Raw genomic sequence first — 24,127 nt, forward strand, 5'->3', positions numbered from 1 at the left:
CTGTCATTTTTGTTGGAGGTGGTTTAGTCGCTAAGTCATGTCCAACTCTTTGCGATCCCATGGACCATAGCCTTCCAGGTTCCTCTGTTCCACGGGATTCTTCAGGCAAGAATACTGTTGTGGGTTGCCATTTCCTTCTCCAGGGGATGTTCCTGACCCAGGAATTGAGCCCAGGCTTCCTTTATTGTAGGCAGATTCTTTACCAACTGAGCTACGAGGGAATGACTTGTAGACTCTGTCATTTTTGTTGCATTGTCCTCAATACCATTAAATATGCCTGATCACTCAGCCCAAGACACTTATGCTCTGCCCATATTCCCCTCTTTAAGACTTTATCTACTTCAAGTCCTCCTGGAAGTCATCATCTCCAGCCGTGTACCTATAACTCTCTCTGCCAGGATATTCCACTGCCACCTCACAGGCAACGTGCCGGGAATGGAATTGCTGTTTCACCCACTGATTCTTTGTGGGATGCCCCTCCTACTGTGGGAGGCATGGTTATTCCCACAGTTACTCAGGCTCAGAACTGGGAAGTCATCCTGGATTTCTCATTCTTTCTGTCCCTTCCTATCCAGCCAGCCATAGGCTAAGTTCCTCTTTGGTAATGTCTGTTACAAATGCCCCTTGCATCCTCTCCTTATTGTAGGTCCACATTGTCAGTCGTGTCTGACTCTTTGTGACCCTATAGGCTGTAACTCGCCAGGCTCCTCTGTCCATGGGGTTCTCCAGGTAAAAATACTGGAGTGGGTTGCCATGCCCTCCTCCAGGGGATCTTCCCAATTTGGGGATCTTTCTGATCCGGGGATCTTTCTGATCCAGGGATTGAGGCCGCATCTCTTAGGTCTCCTGCACTGGCAGGCAGGTTCTTTACCCCTAGCACCTCCTGGGAAGCCCAATATTTCAACACCACTTATTGGCCATCAGTCTTGTGCCAAACAGCAATGTAAAGGTGGACATGGCATACTTCCTGACCTTGAGGAGTTCATGATCTTGTCCAGTCTGACCAATTAGAATTTAAAATACCAGAAGGCAAAAACTATGTGTTATTTCTTTTTGTATTTTCATTACTTATCAGCATCTTCTATGGAATCCATACATCAATATATATATTACTGTAACAATGATAACAAAAGACAATGAGAGTTTCTTGTTCTCATAATAAGAAAGCTAGTCAGGGCCCAGCAAAAGTTTTCTCAGTGCGTTTTTACATAATTCTATTAGCAAGTCAAATAAGGAAGTTACCATCTGTCCTTCTTTTGGGTTTCTAATATTATAGAAATTTCTTTTTAATCATAAAGCTATATATGCTCTAAAAATCTTTAAGGCCATGGTTATTCAGATTATTTTCTGGGATTGCCCAAGAAGGCAAACCAACCCTTCTGGATTATTTGCAGAGTTCATTTAACTTTTCACTAATAAATTTTGTAATGTGTGTCAGAAATTCTGACACATACTCTCATAAATACACATGTATAGATTAGTATACAATAATCCAGAAAATTTATCACAAAGACTGTGCTGAAATCTCAATAGTGCAGTTAGTATACCTGGCATAAAGCTAGGAGGGATAATACTTAACTTTTATTAAGTGCTTGTGTGCATGGGTGCTCAGTCACTCAGTCATGTCTGACTCTTTGTGACTCTATGGACTGTAGCCTGTCAGGCTCCTCTGTCCATGGGATTATCCTGGCAAGAATACTGGAGTGGGTTGCCATTTCCTCATCCAGGGGATCTTCCTTACCCAGGGGTCAAACTTGTGTCTCCTGCATTGCAGGCAGATTCTTTACCACCGAGCCACCTGGGAAGCCTTGCTTACCAAGTGCCAAGTACTTTTTCAAAGAGATTATTTTGTATAATCTCCTTTAATCCTTAAAACAATTCTATTATGTAAGCATCATTAGAATCCCCATTTTATAGATGAAGAAGCTGAGATACAGCAAAGTTCATAAACTTGCTAAATAAGTGAGTGAAAGAGCCTAGATTCAGAAGCCAGGAACTTGACTCCAGACCTCTGTGTGCTTAATGATTAGACTATTATTTTTCCCATAGGAAATGGCAACCCACTCCAGCATTCTTGCCTGGAGAATCCTATGGACAGAGGAGCCTGGCAGGCTATAGTCCATAGGGTTGCAAGAGTCAGACACAATTTAGCGACTAAACCACCACCACCACCAGAGATATATAAATAATGGCTCAAAGTCCCCACCCCACCAAAAAAAAGTGTGGGAAAGGCACACACACACACACACACACACACACACACACACACACACACACACACACACACACACACAGAGGGAATGGAACTAAATGGAAAATAAATTGTTCAAGATAATTATAGCCACTATAACACAAGGGACTGGAAATTTCAAAGGGTCTCCTGCCCCACTGGGACCTACTGCCTATCCCATGTTCTCTGTTGGGAAAAAACAGAGGAGAACAACGTAAGAGACAGGCTCTTCATGAGCACACACAGCTGTCGCCACTAGACCATTTTGTTTCCTGGAAGGTTGCTCACTGCACATGGCCTCTGAGAGGCAGAAGATGCCACTATTCAGTAGTCCTTTCAGCAACTCCAGGTCAGAATGGCTGGGGCTAAATCTAGAAGGCTGGCATGCTTTAACCCTCATGTGACTCACTTCTCTGCACACTAGAGGAATAGGTGGAGGTGAGATACAACAGAAGAGAACAAGGTGATTTGTGGAGCTGGGCTGATACTGAGTTTTGGCTTCTGAGGCAAAGGCAGAGACACAAACAAAACAAAACCGAAAACATGTGGAAGAATTGGAGAGAAAGGGAACACCAGGAGTCTAGGCGCCTGGACCAAATAGGAACCAGGTGCAACTTTAAAATATATGCTTGCTTTCTGAGTTAGTATTTGTAAACTATGCCCGTATCTCCACTTTATATTGTAATACTCTATCATCTCATCCAAACACCTAGAGTGAAAGGTAGAAATTTTACTCCTTTCACAGAGAAAAGGGCTTCTAATAATAACAAAACTAAAATGACTTGTGAAGAAAACTGTAGATCTTTCTGATTCAAGGATGGTTGCATTTAAACAAACTTGTTTGACATTGCTAACACTGTTGGGAAGAAATAAATCAGAAAAAAAATTCAAGTTACTTTAAGACCTATGGGGATTTGTGCAACAAATCTTAAAGCACAGATCAGAATGGCTCTGGCCTAATCTTTATGAACAGATAAGGTTTTGAGGTTAAGGAAAATATGTGTTTTTGTCCTTGAATTTACAAAAACCAGTCCTAAAAATTAATTGACAAGGACAATCAATGGAGAAAATATAGCACCATATCACAAATATTTTCTCAAATGATGGTTTTTGAAAAAGTATAGAAAAATTCATTTGAGTAGTTACTTCTCTGATTATCACCATTATTTTATCTACTTTTAACTTTCATCATTAAAAAGAAAATTAAGAATATTGACAGTTTTCCTTTTGGTAGCCTTAGCCTTAGGTAAAAATGGAAATGTAAATATGTTAAAAATATATGTACAGACTTTGGATATGCTTCCAGAAGGGAGTTTGTTTGCTGGCTAGCTCAGTTTTTGACAAAGAAAAATGGGCTGCTCTTGCTTCTTGCACAAAGATGCACTGTTCACAGAACAAATCAAAAAATGGAGAATTTGTGTTTAAAAGAAATTAATATCCAACCTGATAATATACTTAGTATAAACCTATTAACTGACAAAATGTGCAGCTTATTAGAATTTAAAAGAATAACTTGCCAATAAGAACTTAATACTGATATCTGGAAATTCTAACAGCAAGAAAGACAATTTCATTTTTAGTACCCTATAATTAAGGATATATTCTGCTTTTTAAAAACCCAGTTTTATCAATGTGATTGTACAGTAAAGTTTCCAAAAGAAGTGAGGTAAAGTATTTGTGAAGTCGAGCTGCCTCTGTTCCATGCACAAGGCTGCCATCTGGGCTTGTTTATTTGTGTTTCCAACTTTCTGGAACAGGGAGGTTCTCTGTTAGGGTCTGGGTATCAAGCAAAGGAAGTATCTTACAGAAGACTATAGTTTTTTCTTTTTTACTGTATTTTCAAACTTCAGGTTTAGTTTGATCAAAAATATCAAATGAATAGCACAATCACAACATTTAACACAGTTGGAAGCCTCAGAATTGTCTTAGCAAATATTCTTCCACATGATGCAAGTAACATTTCCTACATGCCACCTTCTTGTGCCTTTCAGATCTTTTTCAAAACACAAACTGTCATTAAGGCTATAGCTACTTGGCCGAGAAAGCAAGCGTTTTTCATGTATCCTTCTACAAATAAGCATTTGATTTAAAAGTGAAAGAACTGTTTCCAAGCAGTTTTTCTAATTTTATAAAGTACATATGAGCCAAATTTACAAAAAACAAAGCAAACAGAACTGAAATCTTTCAGAATGTAATTAAGAAACAAAGCATTATTGTTAGATTGATTGCACAATCTAATTATGAAGCACCATTTAAAAAGCCACAAACCAATCCTTAAAAAAACTAGTAGTCTTTTATCTTTGAAATCTTTCATTTAACAAATAAAATAGAAGCAAAAATACCTTGTAATGTAAAGTCCAGCAATACATATTCGTAAGCAAATTCTGTCTTTGTTTCCACTTGCGGTCTCTTCAGGGTAGAAAATATTTTTCCAGGGCTGCTATCATCAGGGTCTTCTAGCTTTCTAAGTCCGCACCCCATGGCAAAATCTGTAAGGAATTAAATTGCAGGATAGGGGAGGGAGACCAGCAAACTCTGTTGTTTAAGCTGCAAAAAGAAAGTTACAGACTTAACTGCTTGGATTTTTTCCCCTAAAACATAGATACTCAAAAAGAAAACATTTGAGTCCAAAGAAAGGAGCTGAAGATTTTTTCTATCCATTTTTCTGTAAAGTCGCTGAACCCATGATGATTAAGCTACAGCTCTGGGAGGCTGGGCTTGATCTTAGTAGAAACATGCAAGCTGCTACAACTTAGCGGAGAATTTCCATGCCACGTCAATTTACAGCCAGCCCCCTACCAGAGTTCTGTCGCTCAGGGCACCAACAGTGCTTTGTCTATTTCAGTTGGCTGGATGATAAAGAAGGTGTCCAGAAACGGACATAAAAGGCAAAAGTGCAAATCAGATGGAAATACCTACAAGTAGAGGCTATATTCAGACATAGTGGCATGCAATTCTTTTTCTGTTTTCTCTTTTCCCTCTTTCCTGCGCCCACCCCCTCCTTCCTCCCTCCTACTACCAAGAAAGCAAAAGGAGAGAGAGAGAGAGAATGAAAAAAATGGATTCTCAACGTGGTTGGAAACAAAAATCATTTCCAGAAAGGAAGTCAGGAAACTATTTCTGGAGTCTAGAAGGAAAAACGTTAAAGTTAAAAAAAAATTCCATTCTTAGTCTTTAGATAGCTCTTTTGAGGATTTCTTTTCACATGAAGGATTTTTGTTGTTGTTGTGGAAAAATCATATACTAAACTGCCACATATAAAATGTTTATATTAAACATAATAAAAAGATTTAACTGCAAAGAAGAGATATTAATGTGGATTATTAGTTTCACTAACATCTATAAAGTTTAAAATATTCTACTGTTAGAAGACTTATGATAGTAACTGACACTTCCACAGGTCCCAGAGTATCCTCAATTAAAAAACAACAACTGACAACTTGATTCATTCAGCCTTACAAGTTGCTATTTACCTGAAGTCAAGAACAGTTCATAATGGAACAATGCAATGAGTGTTATTGTATTTTACCATTTACATATCATTCTGATGAGGATAACATACTTATCAGAACTGTGAGCCCTGGAATCAGACCACCTGGGTTCAGATACGGCTTCTAATGCCATACGTACTAGAGACGTGATCTTGGGCAAGTTATGCACCTCTTCAAGTTTCAATTTCCTCCCCTGTAAAATGAAGTTAATAATAGTACTTACCTCACAGGCTTGTTATGAAGGTTGAATGAGATAATCTTACCTCATATCTTAACATTATGCTTGGCAAATAGCATAAAATAAATTTGTTAATGTGCTTTTACATTACAAAACAGGGTTGAGAATAGTAATAGAAAGGAAGTGATTCTGCCACCATTCCCATTATTTACAAAACTAATCTTGATCAATTTCAGATTTTACAGAACACAAGCCTGAAAAGATTTTTAAGTTATATTGAAGAGTGCACATGAAAACTCTCAAAAAGGGATAGATTATTTAGTTTATAGATCACTATGACCTCTTGTCTCTTCCTTCTGCCTTCTTTAAATAGTTTACTTCTCAGAAGTGTTTTTTAACAGAGGAAAATTCCATAGTCTTTCATTCTCAAGGATGAGCATGGTTGGTCATAAGCAACTTCTGGGTAAATTTGGCTAAAAAGACAGCAGATTCTGATCTAGTGTGACTGATTTGACTATTCCCAGTGCTTCCATACCTGTCATTTTTCATGTTCTCTTTTGCTGTGAGCTCTAGAATGGCACGAATATATTTGAAGCTCACTAACCCCTATAGCTGTACTTGGTAAATTATTTATTAAATAATCATTGCATTATTAAGTATCTGCTATGTTCCAGGCACTAAATTAAATGCTGGCTGGGTACACCAGCTGACTAAATGTGGCCTCTGCCCTAAAGAAACTGAATTCTTAATGGGGAAGACAGACTTATAAACAGATAATTCCAATTTGATTTGGTAGCTGCTAAGATAGCATTCATAGGATGCTATAGAAACCCTCAAAAGAGACTGTAACTCAGCTTGGAGGGTATAACAGAGCTGTTTTGAAGGATGAATATGCATAAGATAGATAAACAGAGGTGGGGAGTATGTGCCAGGAAAAGGGAAAAGCATGGATCATATTACAGAATCATGAAACAGTATGGCATGAATTTGAAGGAATACAACACAGTTGAGAATTACTAGAACATAAAATTTGAAAGAAGACTAAGTTGTAAGGGATGCAAGAGTCAGTGTAATGGGCTTTCTAAGCTACACAAAGGGAATTTTAACTTTATTTTGTAGACAACAGAGGAAAATCATATAATCAAATGGCAAAATTAAAAGAGGAGTTTGAAATAAACAGGTGACATAAGTGTGTTTTTGGTAGGTTACTATGGTTGATTTGAGGAGGATGGTCTTAACAGGATCAAAATGGGGGGAGGCCAGTCATTCAGGAAAGTACTGCAATAGTCCAGTTAACAGCTGATGATTGAACAGATGAATGACTAAGATGCATCATTATGTCCTCAAACAATTTCTGTTATCTCTAGAAAAAGGAAATGTACTTCCTTTAGTTCAGAATTGCATCACTTAATCATGTTTCTCTCAAAAAGTCCAACAAAAGAAATTTTTGACTATTAATAATATTTCAAAACACATTTCCATGTCAATATGCCACACATTCCTTCTATTTTAACAATTATATAGGATTTAGTTATATTAATATTATGCTTAATAAACAGCATTTTGGCTATTTTCAAAGTTTTATGGTGAAGAATTTTGTAAAGATTACTTTTTCCCTACTTTGGATTAATTCCTAAATTCTTTGATTTTACTTCATAAATGGTCAAAGGAAATAGTTTACATACAAGGAAATCAGATGAGAAAATATATTCTAATGAGTAAATAATTCATTTACATTACTTACAGAAATATGTAGTTGGCTATAAACTGTTTAAGATATTAATGTTAGATATTTTTTCTTTTTATTGGTCTCTGCTGCATGGCATGTGGGATCTTAGTTCCCTGACCAGGGATGGAAACTGTGCCCCCTGCGTTGGAAGCTTGGAGTCACTGGACCAACAGGGAAGTTTTAGATTTTTTTTTTCTTTAAAACTGTATTTTGGGCAGTAAGCTTTTGTTTGTTATCATACATATTTGCTCCATATCTCTTTAATGCTTGTACATTTTTAGACAAATACTTTTGGTTAAACAATGTCTTGCATTCCCAACTTGTACTAAAGAAAAATGTACATTTCTTCAATAATATATTTTTCCATTTGAAAAAAAATGTCTGTTTTCTGGTTTTGTTATTGTTTTTTAAATAAACTTGATATTTTAGAATAATATTAGATTCAAAGCAAAATTGAGTGGAAAGTACAGAAAGTTTCTATAAATCCTCTTATCCCCACTCACGCACAAACTTCCACTAACACCCAGCACCATTGTGGCACTGTTATGGTGCATTTGTTACAATCAATCACACATCATTGATATATCATTATCATTCAGAGTCCTTAGATGACATTAGGGTTCATTCCTGGTGTTGTACCTTTTGAAAAATAGGTACAGCAATTTTTTGACAAATATATGTTGACATATATCCACCATTGCGGTGTCATACAGAATTGTTTTCACCGTCTTAGAAATCTGTGCTCTACTATTTCCTCCCATCCTTATTTCTTGTTTAACTTTTGGTGTATCTGCTAATTGTAATACAAATGGTAAAATAGTCAGTTCTTTCCCCCCTCTGACATCCAACTGTCACAATCATATTTGTTTTCATAGATAATCTTTTGTCTGTCATGTATCCCCAGGTTTGTTGTATATTGAGTAATTACATTAAGTAGGATACATTTCTGGAATAAATGTTTTTAACATTGGTCATTTTTTTCTATTGATTTATATTTGCTGCCAATTGTAGATTTCAGGGACAGTTTTCAGCTCTGTACTGTATAGGGAGTTTTCCCAGGTGCAGACTCTTGTGTGGCCAGATATGATGAAGATGTATTATCAGCTCTTGTCTATGTTCCAGTATGGGCCCACCTAGTCCTTGAATGAATGAATGAATGAATGAGCTTTGTGAAACCATTCTCCATAACTTGTTGTTCATTTGCTAAGCTGTGTGTGACCCCATGGACTGCATCACGCTCGGCTTCCCTGTCCTTCACTATCTCCTGGAGTTTGCTCAAACTCATGCCAATTGAGTCAGTGATGCCATCCAACCATTTCAACCTCTGTCACCTCCTTCTCCTCCTGCCCTCAGTCTTTCCCAGCATCAGGGTCTTTTCCAATGAGTCACCTTCTTCACACTAGGTGGCCAAATATTGGAGCTACAGCTTGAGCATCAGTCCTTCCAATAAAAATTCAGGGTGGATTTCCTTTAGGATTGACTGGTTTGATCTCCTTGCAGTCCAAGGGACTCTCAAGAGTCTTCTCCAGCACCACAGTTCAAAAGCATTATTTCTTTGGTGCTCAGCTTTCTTTATAATTGGTAGCATATTATTCTCATGGTAACTACTCAAGTTTGGAACGTGAGTTCACTGAAGTCTTAAAGCTTCAAAGGGATGTGTATCATCCAACCCATTCTGTACAGAGAAAAGTTTTTGCATGATCATAAAATTTTAAAATTCAATCTATTTTATGTGGTCCTCATCCAAAAAAGAGGACTTCCCTGGTGGCTCAGTGGTAAAGAATCCTCCTGCCAATGCAGGAGACTCAGGAGACTCAGGTTTGATTCCCGGGGTCAGGAAGATTCCCCTGGAGGAGGAAATGGCAACCGACTCCAGTATTCTTGCCTGGGAAAGCCCATAGACAGAGGAGCTTGGTGGGCTACAGTCCATAGGGGTCACAAAGAGTTGAGAGTGACTCTGCATGCAAGCAAGGCAAAAAACCCCTCAAAACAACCAGTTTTATGAAATGCCTACTATATAGTAAGGCACTATGTGGACACAAAGATCAAAAAGCCAGTTTATTTTCTCCAGAATTCACAACCTAGCAGACCAACATTGAGTTTTAACTATTTAATGTAATGTTAGATTCAAAGTGTAGTTAAATTTCCTAAGTAATTATTGACCTGTTAAAAGCACTGTGCTGTGTGCTTAGTTGCTCAGTCCTGTCTGACTCTTTGCGACCCCACGGACTGCAGCCTGCCAGGCTTCTCTGTCCATGGGACTCTCCAAGCAAGAATACTGGAGTGGGTAGCCATGCCCTCCTCCAGGGGAATCTTCCCGACCCAGGGATTGAACCCACATCTCTTAAGTCTACATGCATTGGCAGGCAGGTTCTTTGCCACTAGTGTAACCTGGGGAGCCCCCTACTTCTATTTAGGGAAGTGCAAATCAAGACCACAGTGAGATAACATTTTATTACAGTAAAATACAAGCAATAAAAAATTTACTATTTTAACTTTTATTTTTATAATTTATTCTTTAATTGGAGGAAGATTGCTTTAAAATGTGTTGGTTTCTGCTGTACAGCAACACAATTCAGCCATAATTATATGTATATCACATCCCTCCCTTCCCTCCCCTCACCTCACCCTTCTAGGTCATCACAGAGTGCCAGGCTGAGCAGCATATGTTACAAAGCAACTTCTTACCAGCTATCTATTTTGCACATGGTAGTGTATATATGTTGATGCTACCTTGTCTATTCATCCCACTCTCTCCTTCCCCTACTATATTCACAATTCTGTTCTTTATATCTGCATCTCCATTCCTTCCCTGCAAATAGGTTTATCAATTTCATTTTTCTAGATTCCATATATATATGCATTAATATATAATACTTGTTTTTCTCTTTCTGACTTACTTCACTCTGTGTAACAAGCTCTAATTTAATCCACCTCACTAGAACTGACTCAAATTCATTCTTTTTTATGGCTGAGTAATAATTCCATTATATGTATGTACCACATCGTCTTTATCCATTCATCTGTCGATGGACATCTAGGTTGCTTCCATGTCCTAGATATTGTAAATAGTGTTGCTATGAACACTGGGGTACATGTGTCTTTTTCAATTATGGTGGGATTGCTGGGTTGTATGCTAGTTTTATTCTTAGCTTTTTTAAGGAATCTCCATACTGTTCTCCACAGTGGCTATATTAATTTACATTCCCACCAACAGTGTAACAGGGTCTCTTTTCTCCACATCCTCTCTAGCATTTATTCTTTGTAGATTTTTCGATGATGGCCATTCTGACTGGTGTGAGGTGATACCTCATTGTAGTTTTAATTTGCATTTCTCCAATAAGGAGCACGGAGAAGGCAATGGCACCCCACTCCAGTACTCTTGCCTGGAAAATCCCATGGACGGAGGAGCCTGGTAGGCTACAGTCCATGGGGTTGCTAAGAGTCGGACATGACTGAGCGACTTCACTTCACTTTTCCCTTTCATGCACTGGAGAAGGAAATGGCAACCCACTCCAGTATTCTTGCCTGGAGAATCCCGGGGACGGTGGAGCCTGGTGGGCTGCCGTCTATGGGGTCGCACAGAGTCGGACACGACTGAAGCGACTTAGCATAGCATAATAATGAGCAATGCTGAGCATATTTTCATGTGTTTATTGGCCACCTGTATGTCTTCTTTGGAGAAATGTCTGTTTTATTCTGCCCATTTTTTGATTGGGCTCTTTGTTTTTCTGATACTGAGCTATATGAGCTGCATATATATTTTGGAGATTAATCCTTTGTCAGTTGTTTCATTGGCAATTATTTTCCCCCATTCTCAGGGTTGTCTTTTAATCTTGTTTACTATTTCCTTTGCTGTACAAAAGATTTTAAGTTCACTTAGGTCCCATTTGTTTATTTTTGTTTTTATTTGCATTACTCTAGGAGGTGAGTCAAAGAGGATATTGCTGTGATTTATGTCAAAGAGTATACTGACTACATTTTCCACTAAAGCTTTATAGTTTCTGGCCTTACATTTACGTCTTTAATCCATTTTTGAGTTTATTTTTGTGTATGATGTTAGGAAGTGTTCTAGTTTCATTCTTTTATATATAGCTGTACAGTTTTCCCAGCACAACTTATTGAAGAGGCTTTTATTTACTGAATATTCTTTCATTCTTTGTCAAAGACAAGATGCCCATAGGTGTGTGGGTTTATCTCTGGGCTTTCTATCTTGTTCCATTGGTCTATATTTCTGTTTTTGTTCCTGTACCTTACTGTCTTAATGACTATAGCTTTGTAGTATAGTTTGAGGTCAGAAAGGCTGATTTCCTCCAGCTCCATTTTTCTTTCTCAAGATTGCTTTGAGAGGGCTTTCCAGGTGTCACTAGTGGTAGAGAACCACTTGCCAATGCAGGAGACATGAGACATGGGTTTGATCCCTGGGTTGGGAAGATCCCCTGGAGGAGGGCATGGCTTGAGAAAAAAAAGATTGCTTTGGCTATTCGGGGTCTTTTGTGGTTCCATACAAATTGTGAAAATTTTTGTTCTAGTTCTGTGAAAAATACCCTTGGTAATTTGATAGGGATTGCACTGAATCAGTAGATTGCTTTGGGTGTGCAGACTCAGTTGTGTCTGACTCCTTGAGACCCCCTGGACTGTAGTCTGCCAGGCTCCTCCATCCATGTAATTTTCCAGGCAAGAAAACTGGAGTGAGTTGCCATATCCTATAATCAATTTCATAGTGTTGATTATTCCAATCCAAGAATATGGTATATCTGTTTGTGTCGTCTTTGATTTCTTTCATCAGTGTCTTATGGTTTTCTGTATACAGTCTTTTGTCTCTTTGGGTAGGTTTATTATTAAGTATTTTATTCTTTTTGTTGCAATGGTGAAGGGATTGTTTCCTTAATTTCTCTTTCTGATTTTTCATTGTTAGTATATAGGAAGAATGCAAGACATTTCTGTGTATTAATTTTATATCCTGTGACTTTACTGTATTAATTGATTAGCTCTATTAATTTTCTGGAGGCATCTTTAGAGTTTCATTTTAACTATTTTATTTTTTTCATCGTTTTTTTAAATTTTAAATTAGTTTATTTATCTATGTTTTAACTTTACAATATTGTATTTGTTTTGCCATACATTGACATGAATCCACCATGGGTGTACATGTGTTCCCCTTCCAGAACCTCCCTCCCACCTCCCTCCCCATCCCATCCCTCCGGGTCATCCCGGTGCACCAGCCCCAAGCACCCTGTATCATGCGTTGAGCCTGGACATTTTAACTATTTTAAAGTGTACAATTCAGTGGCATTAAGGACAGTTGATCGCTGAACAACATGGGGGTTAGGAGCACAAACCTCCACATAGTGGAAAATTTGAGTATAACTTTACAGTAAGCCCCTCTGTATCAGTGGTTCTGCATCTGTGGATTCAACCAACAGTGAATTGTGTAGTGTGTATTTATTGAAAAATCTGCATATAAGTGGATAAATCCATGTTATTCAAGGGTCAGCTGTACATTCACAGTGCTGTACAATGATCATCATTATCTAGTTATAGAACTTTTTTATTACCCCCCACAAAGTAAACTCTATCCTTTAAGCATTCACTTTCCATTCCAACCTTCCTCCACCCCCAGGCAACTACTAATATGTATTTTTGTGCATTTGTCTATTATATTTTATATAAATGGAATATAAAATATGTAGTCTTTTGTGTCTGGTTTTTAAAGATTTATCTATGTGGTGGTATTTATCAGTACTTTATATGGCTGTATAATATTCCACTGCCTGGGTATTTGATTATCTAGTCATCAGAACATAGATGTTTGGGTTGTCTCTACCTTTTGGTTATTGAGACTAGTGTGTCTATGAATATTAGTGAGATAACTCATTTTATACTTATTTGACTGGCAAAAATGAAGAAGTGGATGATATCAAGAATTAGGGAGAATTCTTTAAGGGTAAGTCCCTGATGGGAATATAAATTTGTTTAATCATGCTAGAAAATAGCATTATCTTGTGAAATTGAACTTTTACATCCTATATGATTGAGCAATAGCACTCTTAGACATACACCCATGAGAAACTTTAGCATGTAAGAACCAGGAGATATATATAGATGAGAAGGTTAATAGCAGTACTGTTTCTAAGAGCAAAAAACTTGAACCACTTAAATGTGTGTTACCAGTCATTTCTTTTAAGGAGTTCTGCTATAAAGGGCGGAGAAGGCAATGGCACCCCACTCCAGTACTCTTGCCTGGAAAATCCCATGGACGGAGGAGCCTGGTGGGCTGCAGTCCATGGGGTCACTAGGAGTCGGACACAACTGAGCGACTTCACTGTCACTTTTCACTTTCATGCATTGGAGAAGGAAATGGCAACCCACTCCAGTATTCTTGCCTGGAGAATCCTAGGGACAGGGGAGCCTGGTGGGCTTCCATCTATGGGGTCTCGCAAAGTCGGACATGACTGAAGCGACTTAGCAGCAACAGCAGCAGCAGCTATAAAGGGAAGGAAAGAAATGGAGCAGTAGTGGAGATTGAGAATTTTTTTCTTTTTAAGATGGGGGAAAAATAGCATATTTGTATATTTAAGAATTGATTACATGGACAAGGTGAAAAAAAGAATCATGGAGAAAAAAATTTCTGAGAGAAGCTGATTTCTCAGATACTGGAGTTTTCTCCTAGTTTTGGAGGGTACTGTACATACCCTCCAGTTTTATCTATCCTTCTCTTGCCCTTTCTTAAACTGCTTGACCAAACAGCTATCAACTAAGTACCCAAAGGCTATTTGTGTATCTGTTGTAACTCCTATAGAGGATCTATTTTCTATATCACAACAGAAATCAGATCCACCTTACCATACACCTCAACTCATAAATTACTGTGCAGCAGTCAAAATGAATTATAGAGTTACAGGCAAAAATATGATCAATCTACCACATGTAGTATGCTATCTTTTTTTTTTTTTGGCTGCGCCAGCATGGCTTCTGCAGTCTTAGTTCCCAGACCAGGGATTGAACCTGGGCCATGCAGTGAAAAGGCCAAGTCCTAACCACTGGACTACTAGGGAATTCCCATGATATCCTTTTTTAGAATGTTTGATACAAGCTTAAACAATATGTTGCTTTGTTGTTGGCTACTTTCTAAATCCTACTCAACGCTTTGCGACCCCATGAACTGCAACACACCAGGCTCCCTTGTCCTTCACTATTTCCAAGTCTGCTCAAATTCATGTCTATTGAGTCAGTGATGCCATCCAACCAGCTCATCCTCTGTCACCCCCCTCTTCTCCTGCCCTCAATCTTTCCCAGCATCAGGGTCTTTTCCAATGAGTCCACTCTTGGCATCAGGTGGCCAAAATATTGGAGCTTCAGCATCAGTCCTTCCAATGAATATTCAGAGTTGATTTCCTTTAGGACTGACTGGTTTGATCTCCTTGCAGTGCAAGGGACTCTCAAGGCTTGTGTCTCTATAGCCTCAGACATACCTATATGTAATAACATATATGCAAAATTCAGGACAATGATTACCTCTGGGAAGAAGACAGGAAGACAAGGAGAAAAAGAGTACATTGATCTAAATTGCCAGTAATCTCCTAGTTCAGTGGGTCTCAAATTTTAGTGTGCATCAGAATTCCTAGAAAGCTCATTAAAACCTAGATGGCTGGGAACCCCCAGAGTTTTTGATTCAGGAGGTGAGTGTGGGGCCTAAGAATACGCATTTCTAACAAGGTTCCAGGTGCTGTTTTAATGCAGCTCTGTTGGGATCACATACAGAAAACCACTTCCAGTTTATAAATTGGATTGTGGGTTCACAGGCATTACATTTGCTTTTATTATTAAAATAATATAATAAACTTATGTTATTATTAAATCATTAAATTAAAAGGGAGGAAAAAAAGATGGCCAGTCATAGACCAAAGATGAGAGTATGTCAAGAAGCAAGGTTTATTATGAATCCAATTCTGGGCTCTGGAGGCATCCTTTTTGAAAAATGCTAGGATTCCCTTACTAAAAGCAAACATGAAAAACCCTTCTCTAGGAGAACCTCAGGATCATTTTAGAAGAATACTACTGGCAGCTACATTGAGAAATAAATCTGAAGACTGTTTTTTCCTTAGGTGCCCAGGGAAAGCATTCCAGCTTTCTGAATCTCAATAATCTCTGCAAAGACAGGACACATCACAGGCTAACCTCTTTCATGGATTCAACAAAAACTGCATTTGGAGAAAAGATTTCTCTTACTTTTTCAGATCTTACCCTTTCCTCAAGCTTTATTTAGGTCATTATTTTTCTTCCTTCCCTTCTCCCTCCTCCCTTCTGGATTTATTGTATCCACTAGATTCTGAGACGAAAATGTATATGATATTTTAGATGCCTACGTTGACCAGGGCTGTGTAGAGGGTATACTCCTGCAACTGGTCACTGACAGGGGTTTGAGAAATGCCTGAATATAAAATTCTTGCCCACAAGCAACTCAGCCTGGAGAACCGCCCCCCCCGGCCCCGCCCAAACCAGATCCATAAATATAAAATTACATCCCAGAGCAGGACACGCAGCATATTATAGAAAGATACAGACTTATCTGCTTTCACAACCTCTCCTACACTCAGCTCCTCTAAGCTATGCTCGCTCGCTCCCACAATTCACAACCGCTGCCCAGAGGCCCGTGGAGGCAGGGGCGCGGGCGGGGCGGCGGAGGGCCGGCGCTCGGGGCCAGACTTCATTGGCTTTCTGGCCGGAAGCGGCGGTGCGGCCCGGCTGCGCATGCGCCCCTCACACGTGCTTTCAGAACGCCCCCTCCGCGCTTGAGATCCGCGGGCGTCATGCTGCGAATTTCTGCCTTACGGCTGCTAGGACGCAGGGGGGCGAGTAGGGTCTCGCTCTTGGAGGACTTTCGCTTATGCCACTACAGCTCGGGCCCTGTTGGTGTCCGTGACGATACCCGCGACTCGCGCGCCTACTTTACCACACCCATTTTCTACGTGAATGCCGCGCCGCACATCGGGCACCTGTACTCCGCGCTGCTGGCGGACGCCCTGTGCCGACACCATCGCCTCCGAGTTCCCAGTGACGCCGCCACGGGATTCTCCACGGGTACCGATGAGCACGGCCTGAAGATTCAGCAGGCAGCAGCCGCCGCGGGCCTGGCTCCGGCCGAGCTGTGCGACAGCGTCTCTGCCCAGTTCCAGCAGCTTTTCCGGGAGGCTGACATCTCCTCCACCGACTTCATCCGCACCACCGAGGCCCGGCACCGGATAGCTGTGCAGCATTTCTGGGGGATGCTGAAGGCTCGGGGTCTTCTCTACAAGGGCCTCTATGAAGGTTGGTATTGCGCCTCCGACGAGTGCTTCCTGCCTGAAGCCAAGGTTACCAGGCAGCCGGGCCCATCGGGGGATTTGTGTCCTGTATCTCTCGAGAGCGGACACCCGGTCTCCTGGACCAAGGAAGAAAACTACATTTTTAGGCTTTCCCAGTTCCGGGAGCCGCTCCAGCAGTGGCTGCGGGGCGACCCTCAGGCCATAACGCCGGAGCCATTCCATCACACAGTCCTTCAGTGGTTGGAGGAGGAGCTGCCGGACCTATCGGTCTCTCGAAGGAGTAGCCACTTGCACTGGGGCATTCCGGTGCCCGGGGACGATTCGCAGACCATCTACGTATGGCTGGATGCCTTGGTCAACTACCTTACTGTAATTGGCTACCCAAACGCTGAGTTCAAATCTTGGTGGCCAACCACCTCACATATCATAGGCAAGGACATTCTCAAATTCCATGCTATCTATTGGCCTGCCCTCCTCTTAGGGGCCGGCATGAGCCCACCACACCGCATCTATGTCCACTCCCACTGGACAGTCTGTGGTCAGAAGATGTCTAAGAGCTTGGGTAACGTGGTGGATCCCAGGACTTGCCTTGACCGCTATACAGTGGATGGCTTCCGCTACTTTCTTCTTCGGCAGGGCGTCCCTAGCTGGGATTGTGATTACTATGATGAAAAGGTGGTTAAGTTGTTGGATTCCGAGCTGGCAGATGCTTTGGGAGGTCTCCTGAACCGATGTACTGCCAACAGGATCAATCCTTCTGGGATCTATCCGGCTTTCTGCACTGCTTGCTTTCCCAGTGAGCCAGGCTTGGTGGGGGCATCAGGTCGTGCTCAGGCAGAGGACTACGCTCTGGTGAGCGCAGTGGCCACTTTGCCCAAGCAGGTAGCAGACCACTACGATAACTTTCAGATCTATAAGGCTCTGGAGGCAGTGTCCAGCTGTGTCCGGCAGACTAACGGTTTTGTCCAAAGGCATGCGCCGTGGAAGCTTAACTGGGAGAGCCCCGTGGATGCTCCCTGGCTGGGTACTGTGCTTCATGTGGCCTTGGAGTGTTTGCGAGTGTTTGGAACTCTGCTCCAGCCTGTCACCCCAAGCCTAGCTGACAGGCTGCTGTCTAGGTTGGGGGTTTCTTCCACAGAGAGGAGCCTTGGAGAGCTCCATTTCTTGTCTCGATTCTATGGACATCCGTCCCCTTTTGAAGGGAGGAGACTGGGACCTGAAACTGGGGTCTTGTTTCCAAGACTGGACCAGTCTAGGTCCTGGCTGGTAAAAGCCCACAAGACCTAGAAACTCAGTTCTTATTAGCTTGTGGTAAAAAAGTAAATTTGTTATTTTTTTATTTTTTGCATTTTCAGGGAAATTATATTAATGCTTTCTAAAGTGTTGCATCAAATGAGCACATAAGTAATGTCCCTGTGAAAAGAGGTTTGATAGCCTTTCAGGAGCCTACTCCCTACTCTTCAGTTCTCTGTGTCCATTAACCACTGTCTTTTGTACCCCAGTGTCTCTGAGATGTCTCCAGGGGTAAGAGACAACTTTGCTGATACTATTCCTTCTCATTGATCCTCCGTCCAAACCACAGTTATTTGCCCAGACTACCTCTCATGGCTTGTTTTTCATTGGCCTGGCCTCTGCTGGGCAAATTAATGAGAGTGGGGGTTGGAGGCCCCCTACCTCAGCTTTTACTTTGTTATATATATGTTGAGTCTCCTGTTGAAAACAGATTGTTTCATTAAACCTTTAAAAACCAGTGTCCTAGATGAGATGATTTTTGCCTATGTTTATACTTTTAATTCTTAACAATCTTGAGTCCCAATTTTGCTAATTGTCCAGTAGTTGTGCTTTGTAACATTATACTTTAACCGGTAGATGGCTCTAGTCTCACATATTTAATTACTTACCATTGAGGTTTCAGAATATTTAAAATAAGTTTTCTGCTTTGTAATTTTGCATAATTTAAAGAAAAATTTTATTTTCTTAAAATAAGGATAACTGCAACCACTGCTGTTTTACAGTAAGCAATAAAATACATCAAAATCCTCATTTCAGACTACTGAAAAAGGACATTCACTCCATTAGATGTTTAGTCAGCTAATAAGTAACTATCATGTGTGTTTGGACCATGATAAATTATAAAGCTCTCTTGATTTACTTGGTATGTTAAAATTTTTTTAAACTTTAATAACATTAGGTTTACAGGTGTGATTTAAAAAATCTGTAGAAAGTTCAAAAGTAATATTTTCTTTATATTTCTTGGTCTTAATTTTGTTATCCACATATATAATTTACCTTATATGATTTCTTTTGGTCAATCAGTATGTATAATACACTATAGAAATTGTGGAATAGCTATTATAAATTTAATATGTTTATTTTCAAATAGTTTTTATTAATTATTTCTTTTGCTCCTTTAACTTAAGTTATTAAAGTTTAAAAGTTTTCTAAGTACCTTATTCAGATCTGTTCTGTTGCGTTTGTTGAAGGTGATGGTGAAGGGAGGAAATGATCAATGCTCCAGGAATCTCAAACTGAATTTAGGGATCTCTCCAAGGCTCCATAAGAGAACATCACAGAGAAGATGTTAGGGTATCAATTTATACAGTGACTACAACATAGTAAGCCAGCATTATTTGCCCAGGCTACCTCTCATGGCTAATCTCATAGGTGATTAGACAGCTAGGGCAAAGTTTAAAATGAGAACTTGCCTTGAGATATCCATTCTAAGCATGGTAGCAAGCAGAGAGATCTATGAAGTAAACTATTGTGCTGATGGTTGCCCCAGATTTATTCTGGGTGCTACTGTTCAGCTACAGTTTCTATTTATTAATTAGTGTAGCGAGAGATTTCTGGTTGCTTGGAAACATTTGCTTAGAAAAGAATGCTTGAAGCCATTCTAAGGGTGGAAGGACCATTTCTACTAGTGTTCCTTTAGATCCTCCTTATTCTTCATAATGGAATCTTGGGCTTTCCATAGGACATATTCCAGTTATCTGCTGGGATTACTAGGGTAGATTACTGGGACCTAGGATGACATATAATATCTCTTGAGGCTGGAGAGCAGAGCAGTGAAAGAGATGGGATGTTTACATGGATGAAGGAAAACAGACTTGGAAAGCAGTGTTGATAACCTCTGCCTTTGTAGTGCCATTATAACAGTCCTACAGCCCCTATCATGAATGGAGGGACAGTGTCTTTCACTGGAATGGTCTTTGCTATGGCCTAATGCTGGTTAGTACCCTGCACCTTGTCTAGCTGGGTGTTAATGGAGTTCCTTTTGTGCAGTCTGTCATTTGTGTAGGCACTTAAGTTCTACCAGAGTGTTTGTGGTAGTAGAGGGCACAGGAAAACTTGGAGCCAAGAGGAGAGGGCATAACTGTTACAGAAGACAGGATATTTTGAGTGAAGAAGTGTGGTAAGTTGGATAGGACTTATTCTGTGGTGAAATAGAAGGTGAACTAGTTAGATTCTCTGCAGGAAGCAGAATAGGTAAAGCAGGGATCCTTTGAGTACTGAGTTGGTATATTCAGTTTGATTCAGCAGTTTAAGAATGGCAAGTGGAGGACAGGTGAAACTTACAACTGGCAGGCATGCACTTCCAAGAGAGGACACCTTAACCACTTTGTGGGAAAAGATGATAAACTTGTAGACTTCTAAGAATTTCCCTGTTCCAGAATTGCTAACACCTTATCTGGCATCTTGCGGATTCCTCGATGAGAAAGGAAGTTTCTCCCAATATTACCCTAAGGCTCTCAAATATTGATTTCCGAGTATTTTTGGAGGCAGTGTTTCAGGAGGTGATGGAGCACTGGTCAGGTGTTCATGGAATGTCATGTTAAAGTAATAATAAGCTGTCAACTCAGAAGACTACTGTCTACTATGAAGTCATGCAAGAAGTTGTGGGCGATGTATATGTGGCACCATTGTATATTAGAGGGCTATTCTACAAGTGAACTCACAGATAGGCACCTCAGAAGTCAGAAGACCTACGGCTATATGGGAGTCAAGAATAGGCGGGAACAAGAAAGTCTCATTTCATTGAAATCTCACTCTTATTCTGGAAGTAGGCCTTATTATTTTTCTTGAGCACCTGTGTGACTCTATAGGGGCTGAGAAGAGCCTGAGAAATTGAGTATTAAGTTGATCATTCAAGAAGGCTTAGGCTGCAACATGGGCTCTCAGGTGCAGCCCCCCCCCCCATAGTTGTATCTATTATTGGCACATAACTCTTTCGATCTGGGAAGTTCTGAAACTGAAGTAAAGCCAGTAGTTGGTCAGGTTTTGGGCCTCCAACTAGGATGGCATAATCATGAAGTAGCTTGAGTAGCAGGTGGCAGTACTAAGCAATCAACAGATTACTTCTTGGGCATTATGGTAGGGATAGTTTACTGGCTCTCTATTTCATCCCTGAGTGGGTGGGTAGTTGCAGTGTTAGCCTGCATTAGTGTAACTTTGAGTTACAGTGGGGAAGCAGCCATGCCTCTTGATTAAGACTCGGTCCATAAAGTTGCTGTATAATATTGCCTCCTGGAGGCAGTTCCCCCCCATCCATAGTTCTACCAGATGTAGAACAACTGTTCTTGCTAATGAGGTCTGGGATGCTGTAAACGTTGATAGGTCCTTGTCCTCATTTTTTGCCAGAATGAACAATATCAGTGGACCTGAAAAGATGTGGACCTACTGGCAGTGATGTGTCTATTTTTGCTGCAAAAGTTAACTAGTTCAGAGAGATTGCGGGAAGCTTGGGCACAGGTGGAGGTAACCAAGATTACAAATTAGGGGGATCAGTTCTAGAACAAAGCCTTGGAGCCCCTTGCAAAACTAAGACAGTATGAAATATGTCATTTCAGCATAACACAGTTGGCTCTGCCCCTTGTTCTAGGAGCTTTAGATAGGGTTGGTTAACTTCTATCAATAGGACACACTAAATTTGGAGGTTAATATTGCTGGGAGGCCAGATCAGTAACAACCAAGTTAATTAAGGTCAGTTAGTGAGGATTTTTGGAGAAGGCAATGGCATCCCACTCCAGTACTCTTGCCTGGAAAATCCCATGGACGGAGGAGCCTGGTAGGCTGTAGTCCATGGGGTCGCTAAGAGTCAGACATGACTGAGCGACTTCACTTCACTTTTCCTGTTCATGCACTGGAGAAGGAAATGGCAACCCACTCCAGTATTCTTGCCTGGAGAATCCCAGGGATGGCGGAGCCTGGTGGGCTGCTGTCTATGGGGTCGCACAGAGTCGGACACGACTGAAGCGACTTAGCAGCAGCAGCAGCAGTGAGGATTTTAACCTTTCAAGAAGAGGGTCTTACTCTTTTTTTTGAGGCAGAGGATAGGAGAATCCCAGCCTAACCTGCTTGCTTCTATCATCAAGAACTACTTTGAGTTGAGGGGAAGGAAGTAGACAGTTTAGAGGTGAAACTGACTTCTTAGTTTTACCCTGTATAGATCCTGTGAATTAAGAGGAACCATCTTATGGAATAGTTGACCATATTTAAAATACTTTGCTTTAGATTATATAAATTATATTAATCAGTTTCTACTTAAATTTCCATGATGAGTAAAGGGGATTGGGAAGAGGTACATACCAAGACGATCTTCCTATGGTATGGACAGCTACAAATAATATACTCTCTACTGTGCTTCTTCTCGTGTATAGCTGTTGGGAGCTTCAGCCTTACTTGGATCTTCACCAAAGTAAGGTGAGACTAGAGACTCTAGTTCCATCCTTAGCTATGAACTGTATTTCACTCCCGTTTGGTCTGTGACACAGTTTACTCACCATAAGTCCACAGCTCCTTACTTAAGAACATGATGGTATGAAATATCAGGATGTTTCAGGAAACCAAATGTATGATCTGCAAGAAGAAAATAACTCCAAGGAGAGATGAGATCTGCCTTCATGTCATTAAAAATTTTTGGATGAAACATTTGCAGAGGGCCTAGACGACTCTCTAGGTAAGCTGAAGGGATAGCTCTAGAATAACTGGAAATGGGTGATGCCAGTTATCTTAGTGTATGGTATGGGTAAAATGGTACTAACCTCTATGCTACCACTCTCAAGGTACATATAGCCCCTCATTGGTTGACAGTCACTGGTTTATGGGATTGAACAGGAGGTGAACCTTCAAGAACTAGTTTATGATTGATACAGATATGAATCATTGTTTTATTCTCTTAATAAGTCAATAAAAGTGTGACTAATTACATGTTTTTCCTAATTAAAATATTTTAAAAGGATAATAACCTTTACTTTGGAACACATTAAATATGATAGTGTCCGTAGTTTGACTTCCTTGGTTTGACTTCCTTGGAACTAATTTAGAAATGTCTACTGGTTAAAAGGCTATAAATATTAAAAATAAAAAGTTAACAAGCATGTTACACAATTTGGCTCATCACTAAAATAGCACAACTGGAATGTATTTCTTCTTAGCCAGATGAAATGCTAAAGAACTCAACAGAAGACAGGAAGGTGAAAAAAAGAGCAAAGAAAAAAATATGGTAAAAGAAAACCCATAATGGCATGGCAGAAATAAATACAAATATATCAGTAATTCAGATATCATAGGATGGACTTTCTGTCAAAAGGGAGCAATATTCAAGCTTAAATTTAAAAAGTTAGCTATATGTAGTTAAAAGGTATATACTTAAACATAACAGAAAATAAGACATGAAGAAACACTAGGCATATATTAACCAAAAAAAAGCTGGCATCATAATATTAATAATAGACAATCTATTTTGAGGGCAAAATCATTACTAAAGGTGAAGTGAGACTGAATATAAAAGGAACAATATACCAATAAGTTATAACAATTAAACTTTTATAATCTAATAGCCTCAAAATATAAAAAGTTAAAATTGAAAATGACAAGAAATGTTCAAATTTGGAAAGAAACTGCCATTTGTGAGTTCAGAGAAACTAGGCAATGAGAAAGTAAAAATAACTTACACTAGATGTTAGCATTTCAGTCTTTAATGCTCACCACTTAGTGTATCATCACTTCTAAGGGTAGAAAAAAATGAAAAAGTTATAGCAGGTAAGGTTTTGTGACTCTTAAAATCTTGTCTTTTCCCATGCATGCTTCTGTGAAAATAATAACTTGCTTTTTGAGTAGAAATGCCAACAAATATACCTGTTCAGTGAGTCCTTTCTAGATTATTAAAAGAGAACAATCCCATGGCCATAA

The 24,127-nt window shown here is 39.9% G+C and overlaps 2 protein-coding genes and 1 long non-coding RNA gene across 36 annotated transcripts in view; 2 read left to right on the forward strand and 1 right to left on the reverse strand.

Moving 5' to 3' along the window:
* Positions 1-20,778, reverse strand: part of RFTN2 (raftlin family member 2) — a 78,294-nt gene extending 57,516 nt beyond the window's left edge. Inside the window, exons 1-5 of one of the 33 annotated variants that reach the window (XM_081581561.1) lie at positions 20,513-20,778; positions 19,386-19,488; positions 14,015-14,115; positions 5,793-5,914; positions 4,573-4,777 (exon numbers count right to left, since the gene is read on the reverse strand). In XM_081581561.1, the coding sequence (XP_081437687.1) occupies positions 4,573-4,711 (139 nt within the window). In that variant the 5' untranslated portion in view covers positions 4,712-4,777; positions 5,793-5,914; positions 14,015-14,115; positions 19,386-19,488; positions 20,513-20,778. Of the gene's footprint in view, positions 1-4,572; positions 4,954-5,149; positions 5,273-5,792; positions 5,915-14,014; positions 14,116-16,153; positions 16,370-19,385; positions 19,542-19,641; positions 19,738-20,512 lie in introns of those variants that run through there. The other 32 variants (XM_081581552.1, XM_081581550.1, XM_081581542.1 and 29 more) reach the window with 32 other exon arrangements.
* Positions 16,426-18,686, forward strand: MARS2 (methionyl-tRNA synthetase 2, mitochondrial). Its single transcript, XM_081581534.1, has one exon. It carries the CDS (start codon positions 16,442-16,444, stop codon positions 18,221-18,223), a length of 1,782 nt encoding a protein of 593 aa, XP_081437660.1. The 5' UTR covers positions 16,426-16,441; the 3' UTR covers positions 18,224-18,686.
* Positions 19,867-24,127, forward strand: part of LOC145542561 (uncharacterized) — a 28,268-nt gene continuing 24,007 nt past the window's right edge. The window contains exons 1-3 of one of the 2 annotated variants that reach the window (XR_014079940.1): positions 19,867-21,307; positions 22,594-22,636; positions 22,766-22,892. This is a non-coding gene — a long non-coding RNA (uncharacterized LOC145542561). The remainder of the gene's footprint in view (positions 21,308-22,593; positions 22,637-22,765; positions 22,893-24,127) is intronic. The other variant, XR_014079941.1, reaches the window with a different exon arrangement.

The sequence above is a fragment of the Giraffa tippelskirchi genome, chromosome 3, assembly GCF_054371585.1.
Source record: "Giraffa tippelskirchi isolate mGirTip1 chromosome 3, T2T-mGirTip1v1.2.pri, whole genome shotgun sequence".
NCBI lineage: Eukaryota > Metazoa > Chordata > Mammalia > Artiodactyla > Giraffidae > Giraffa > Giraffa tippelskirchi.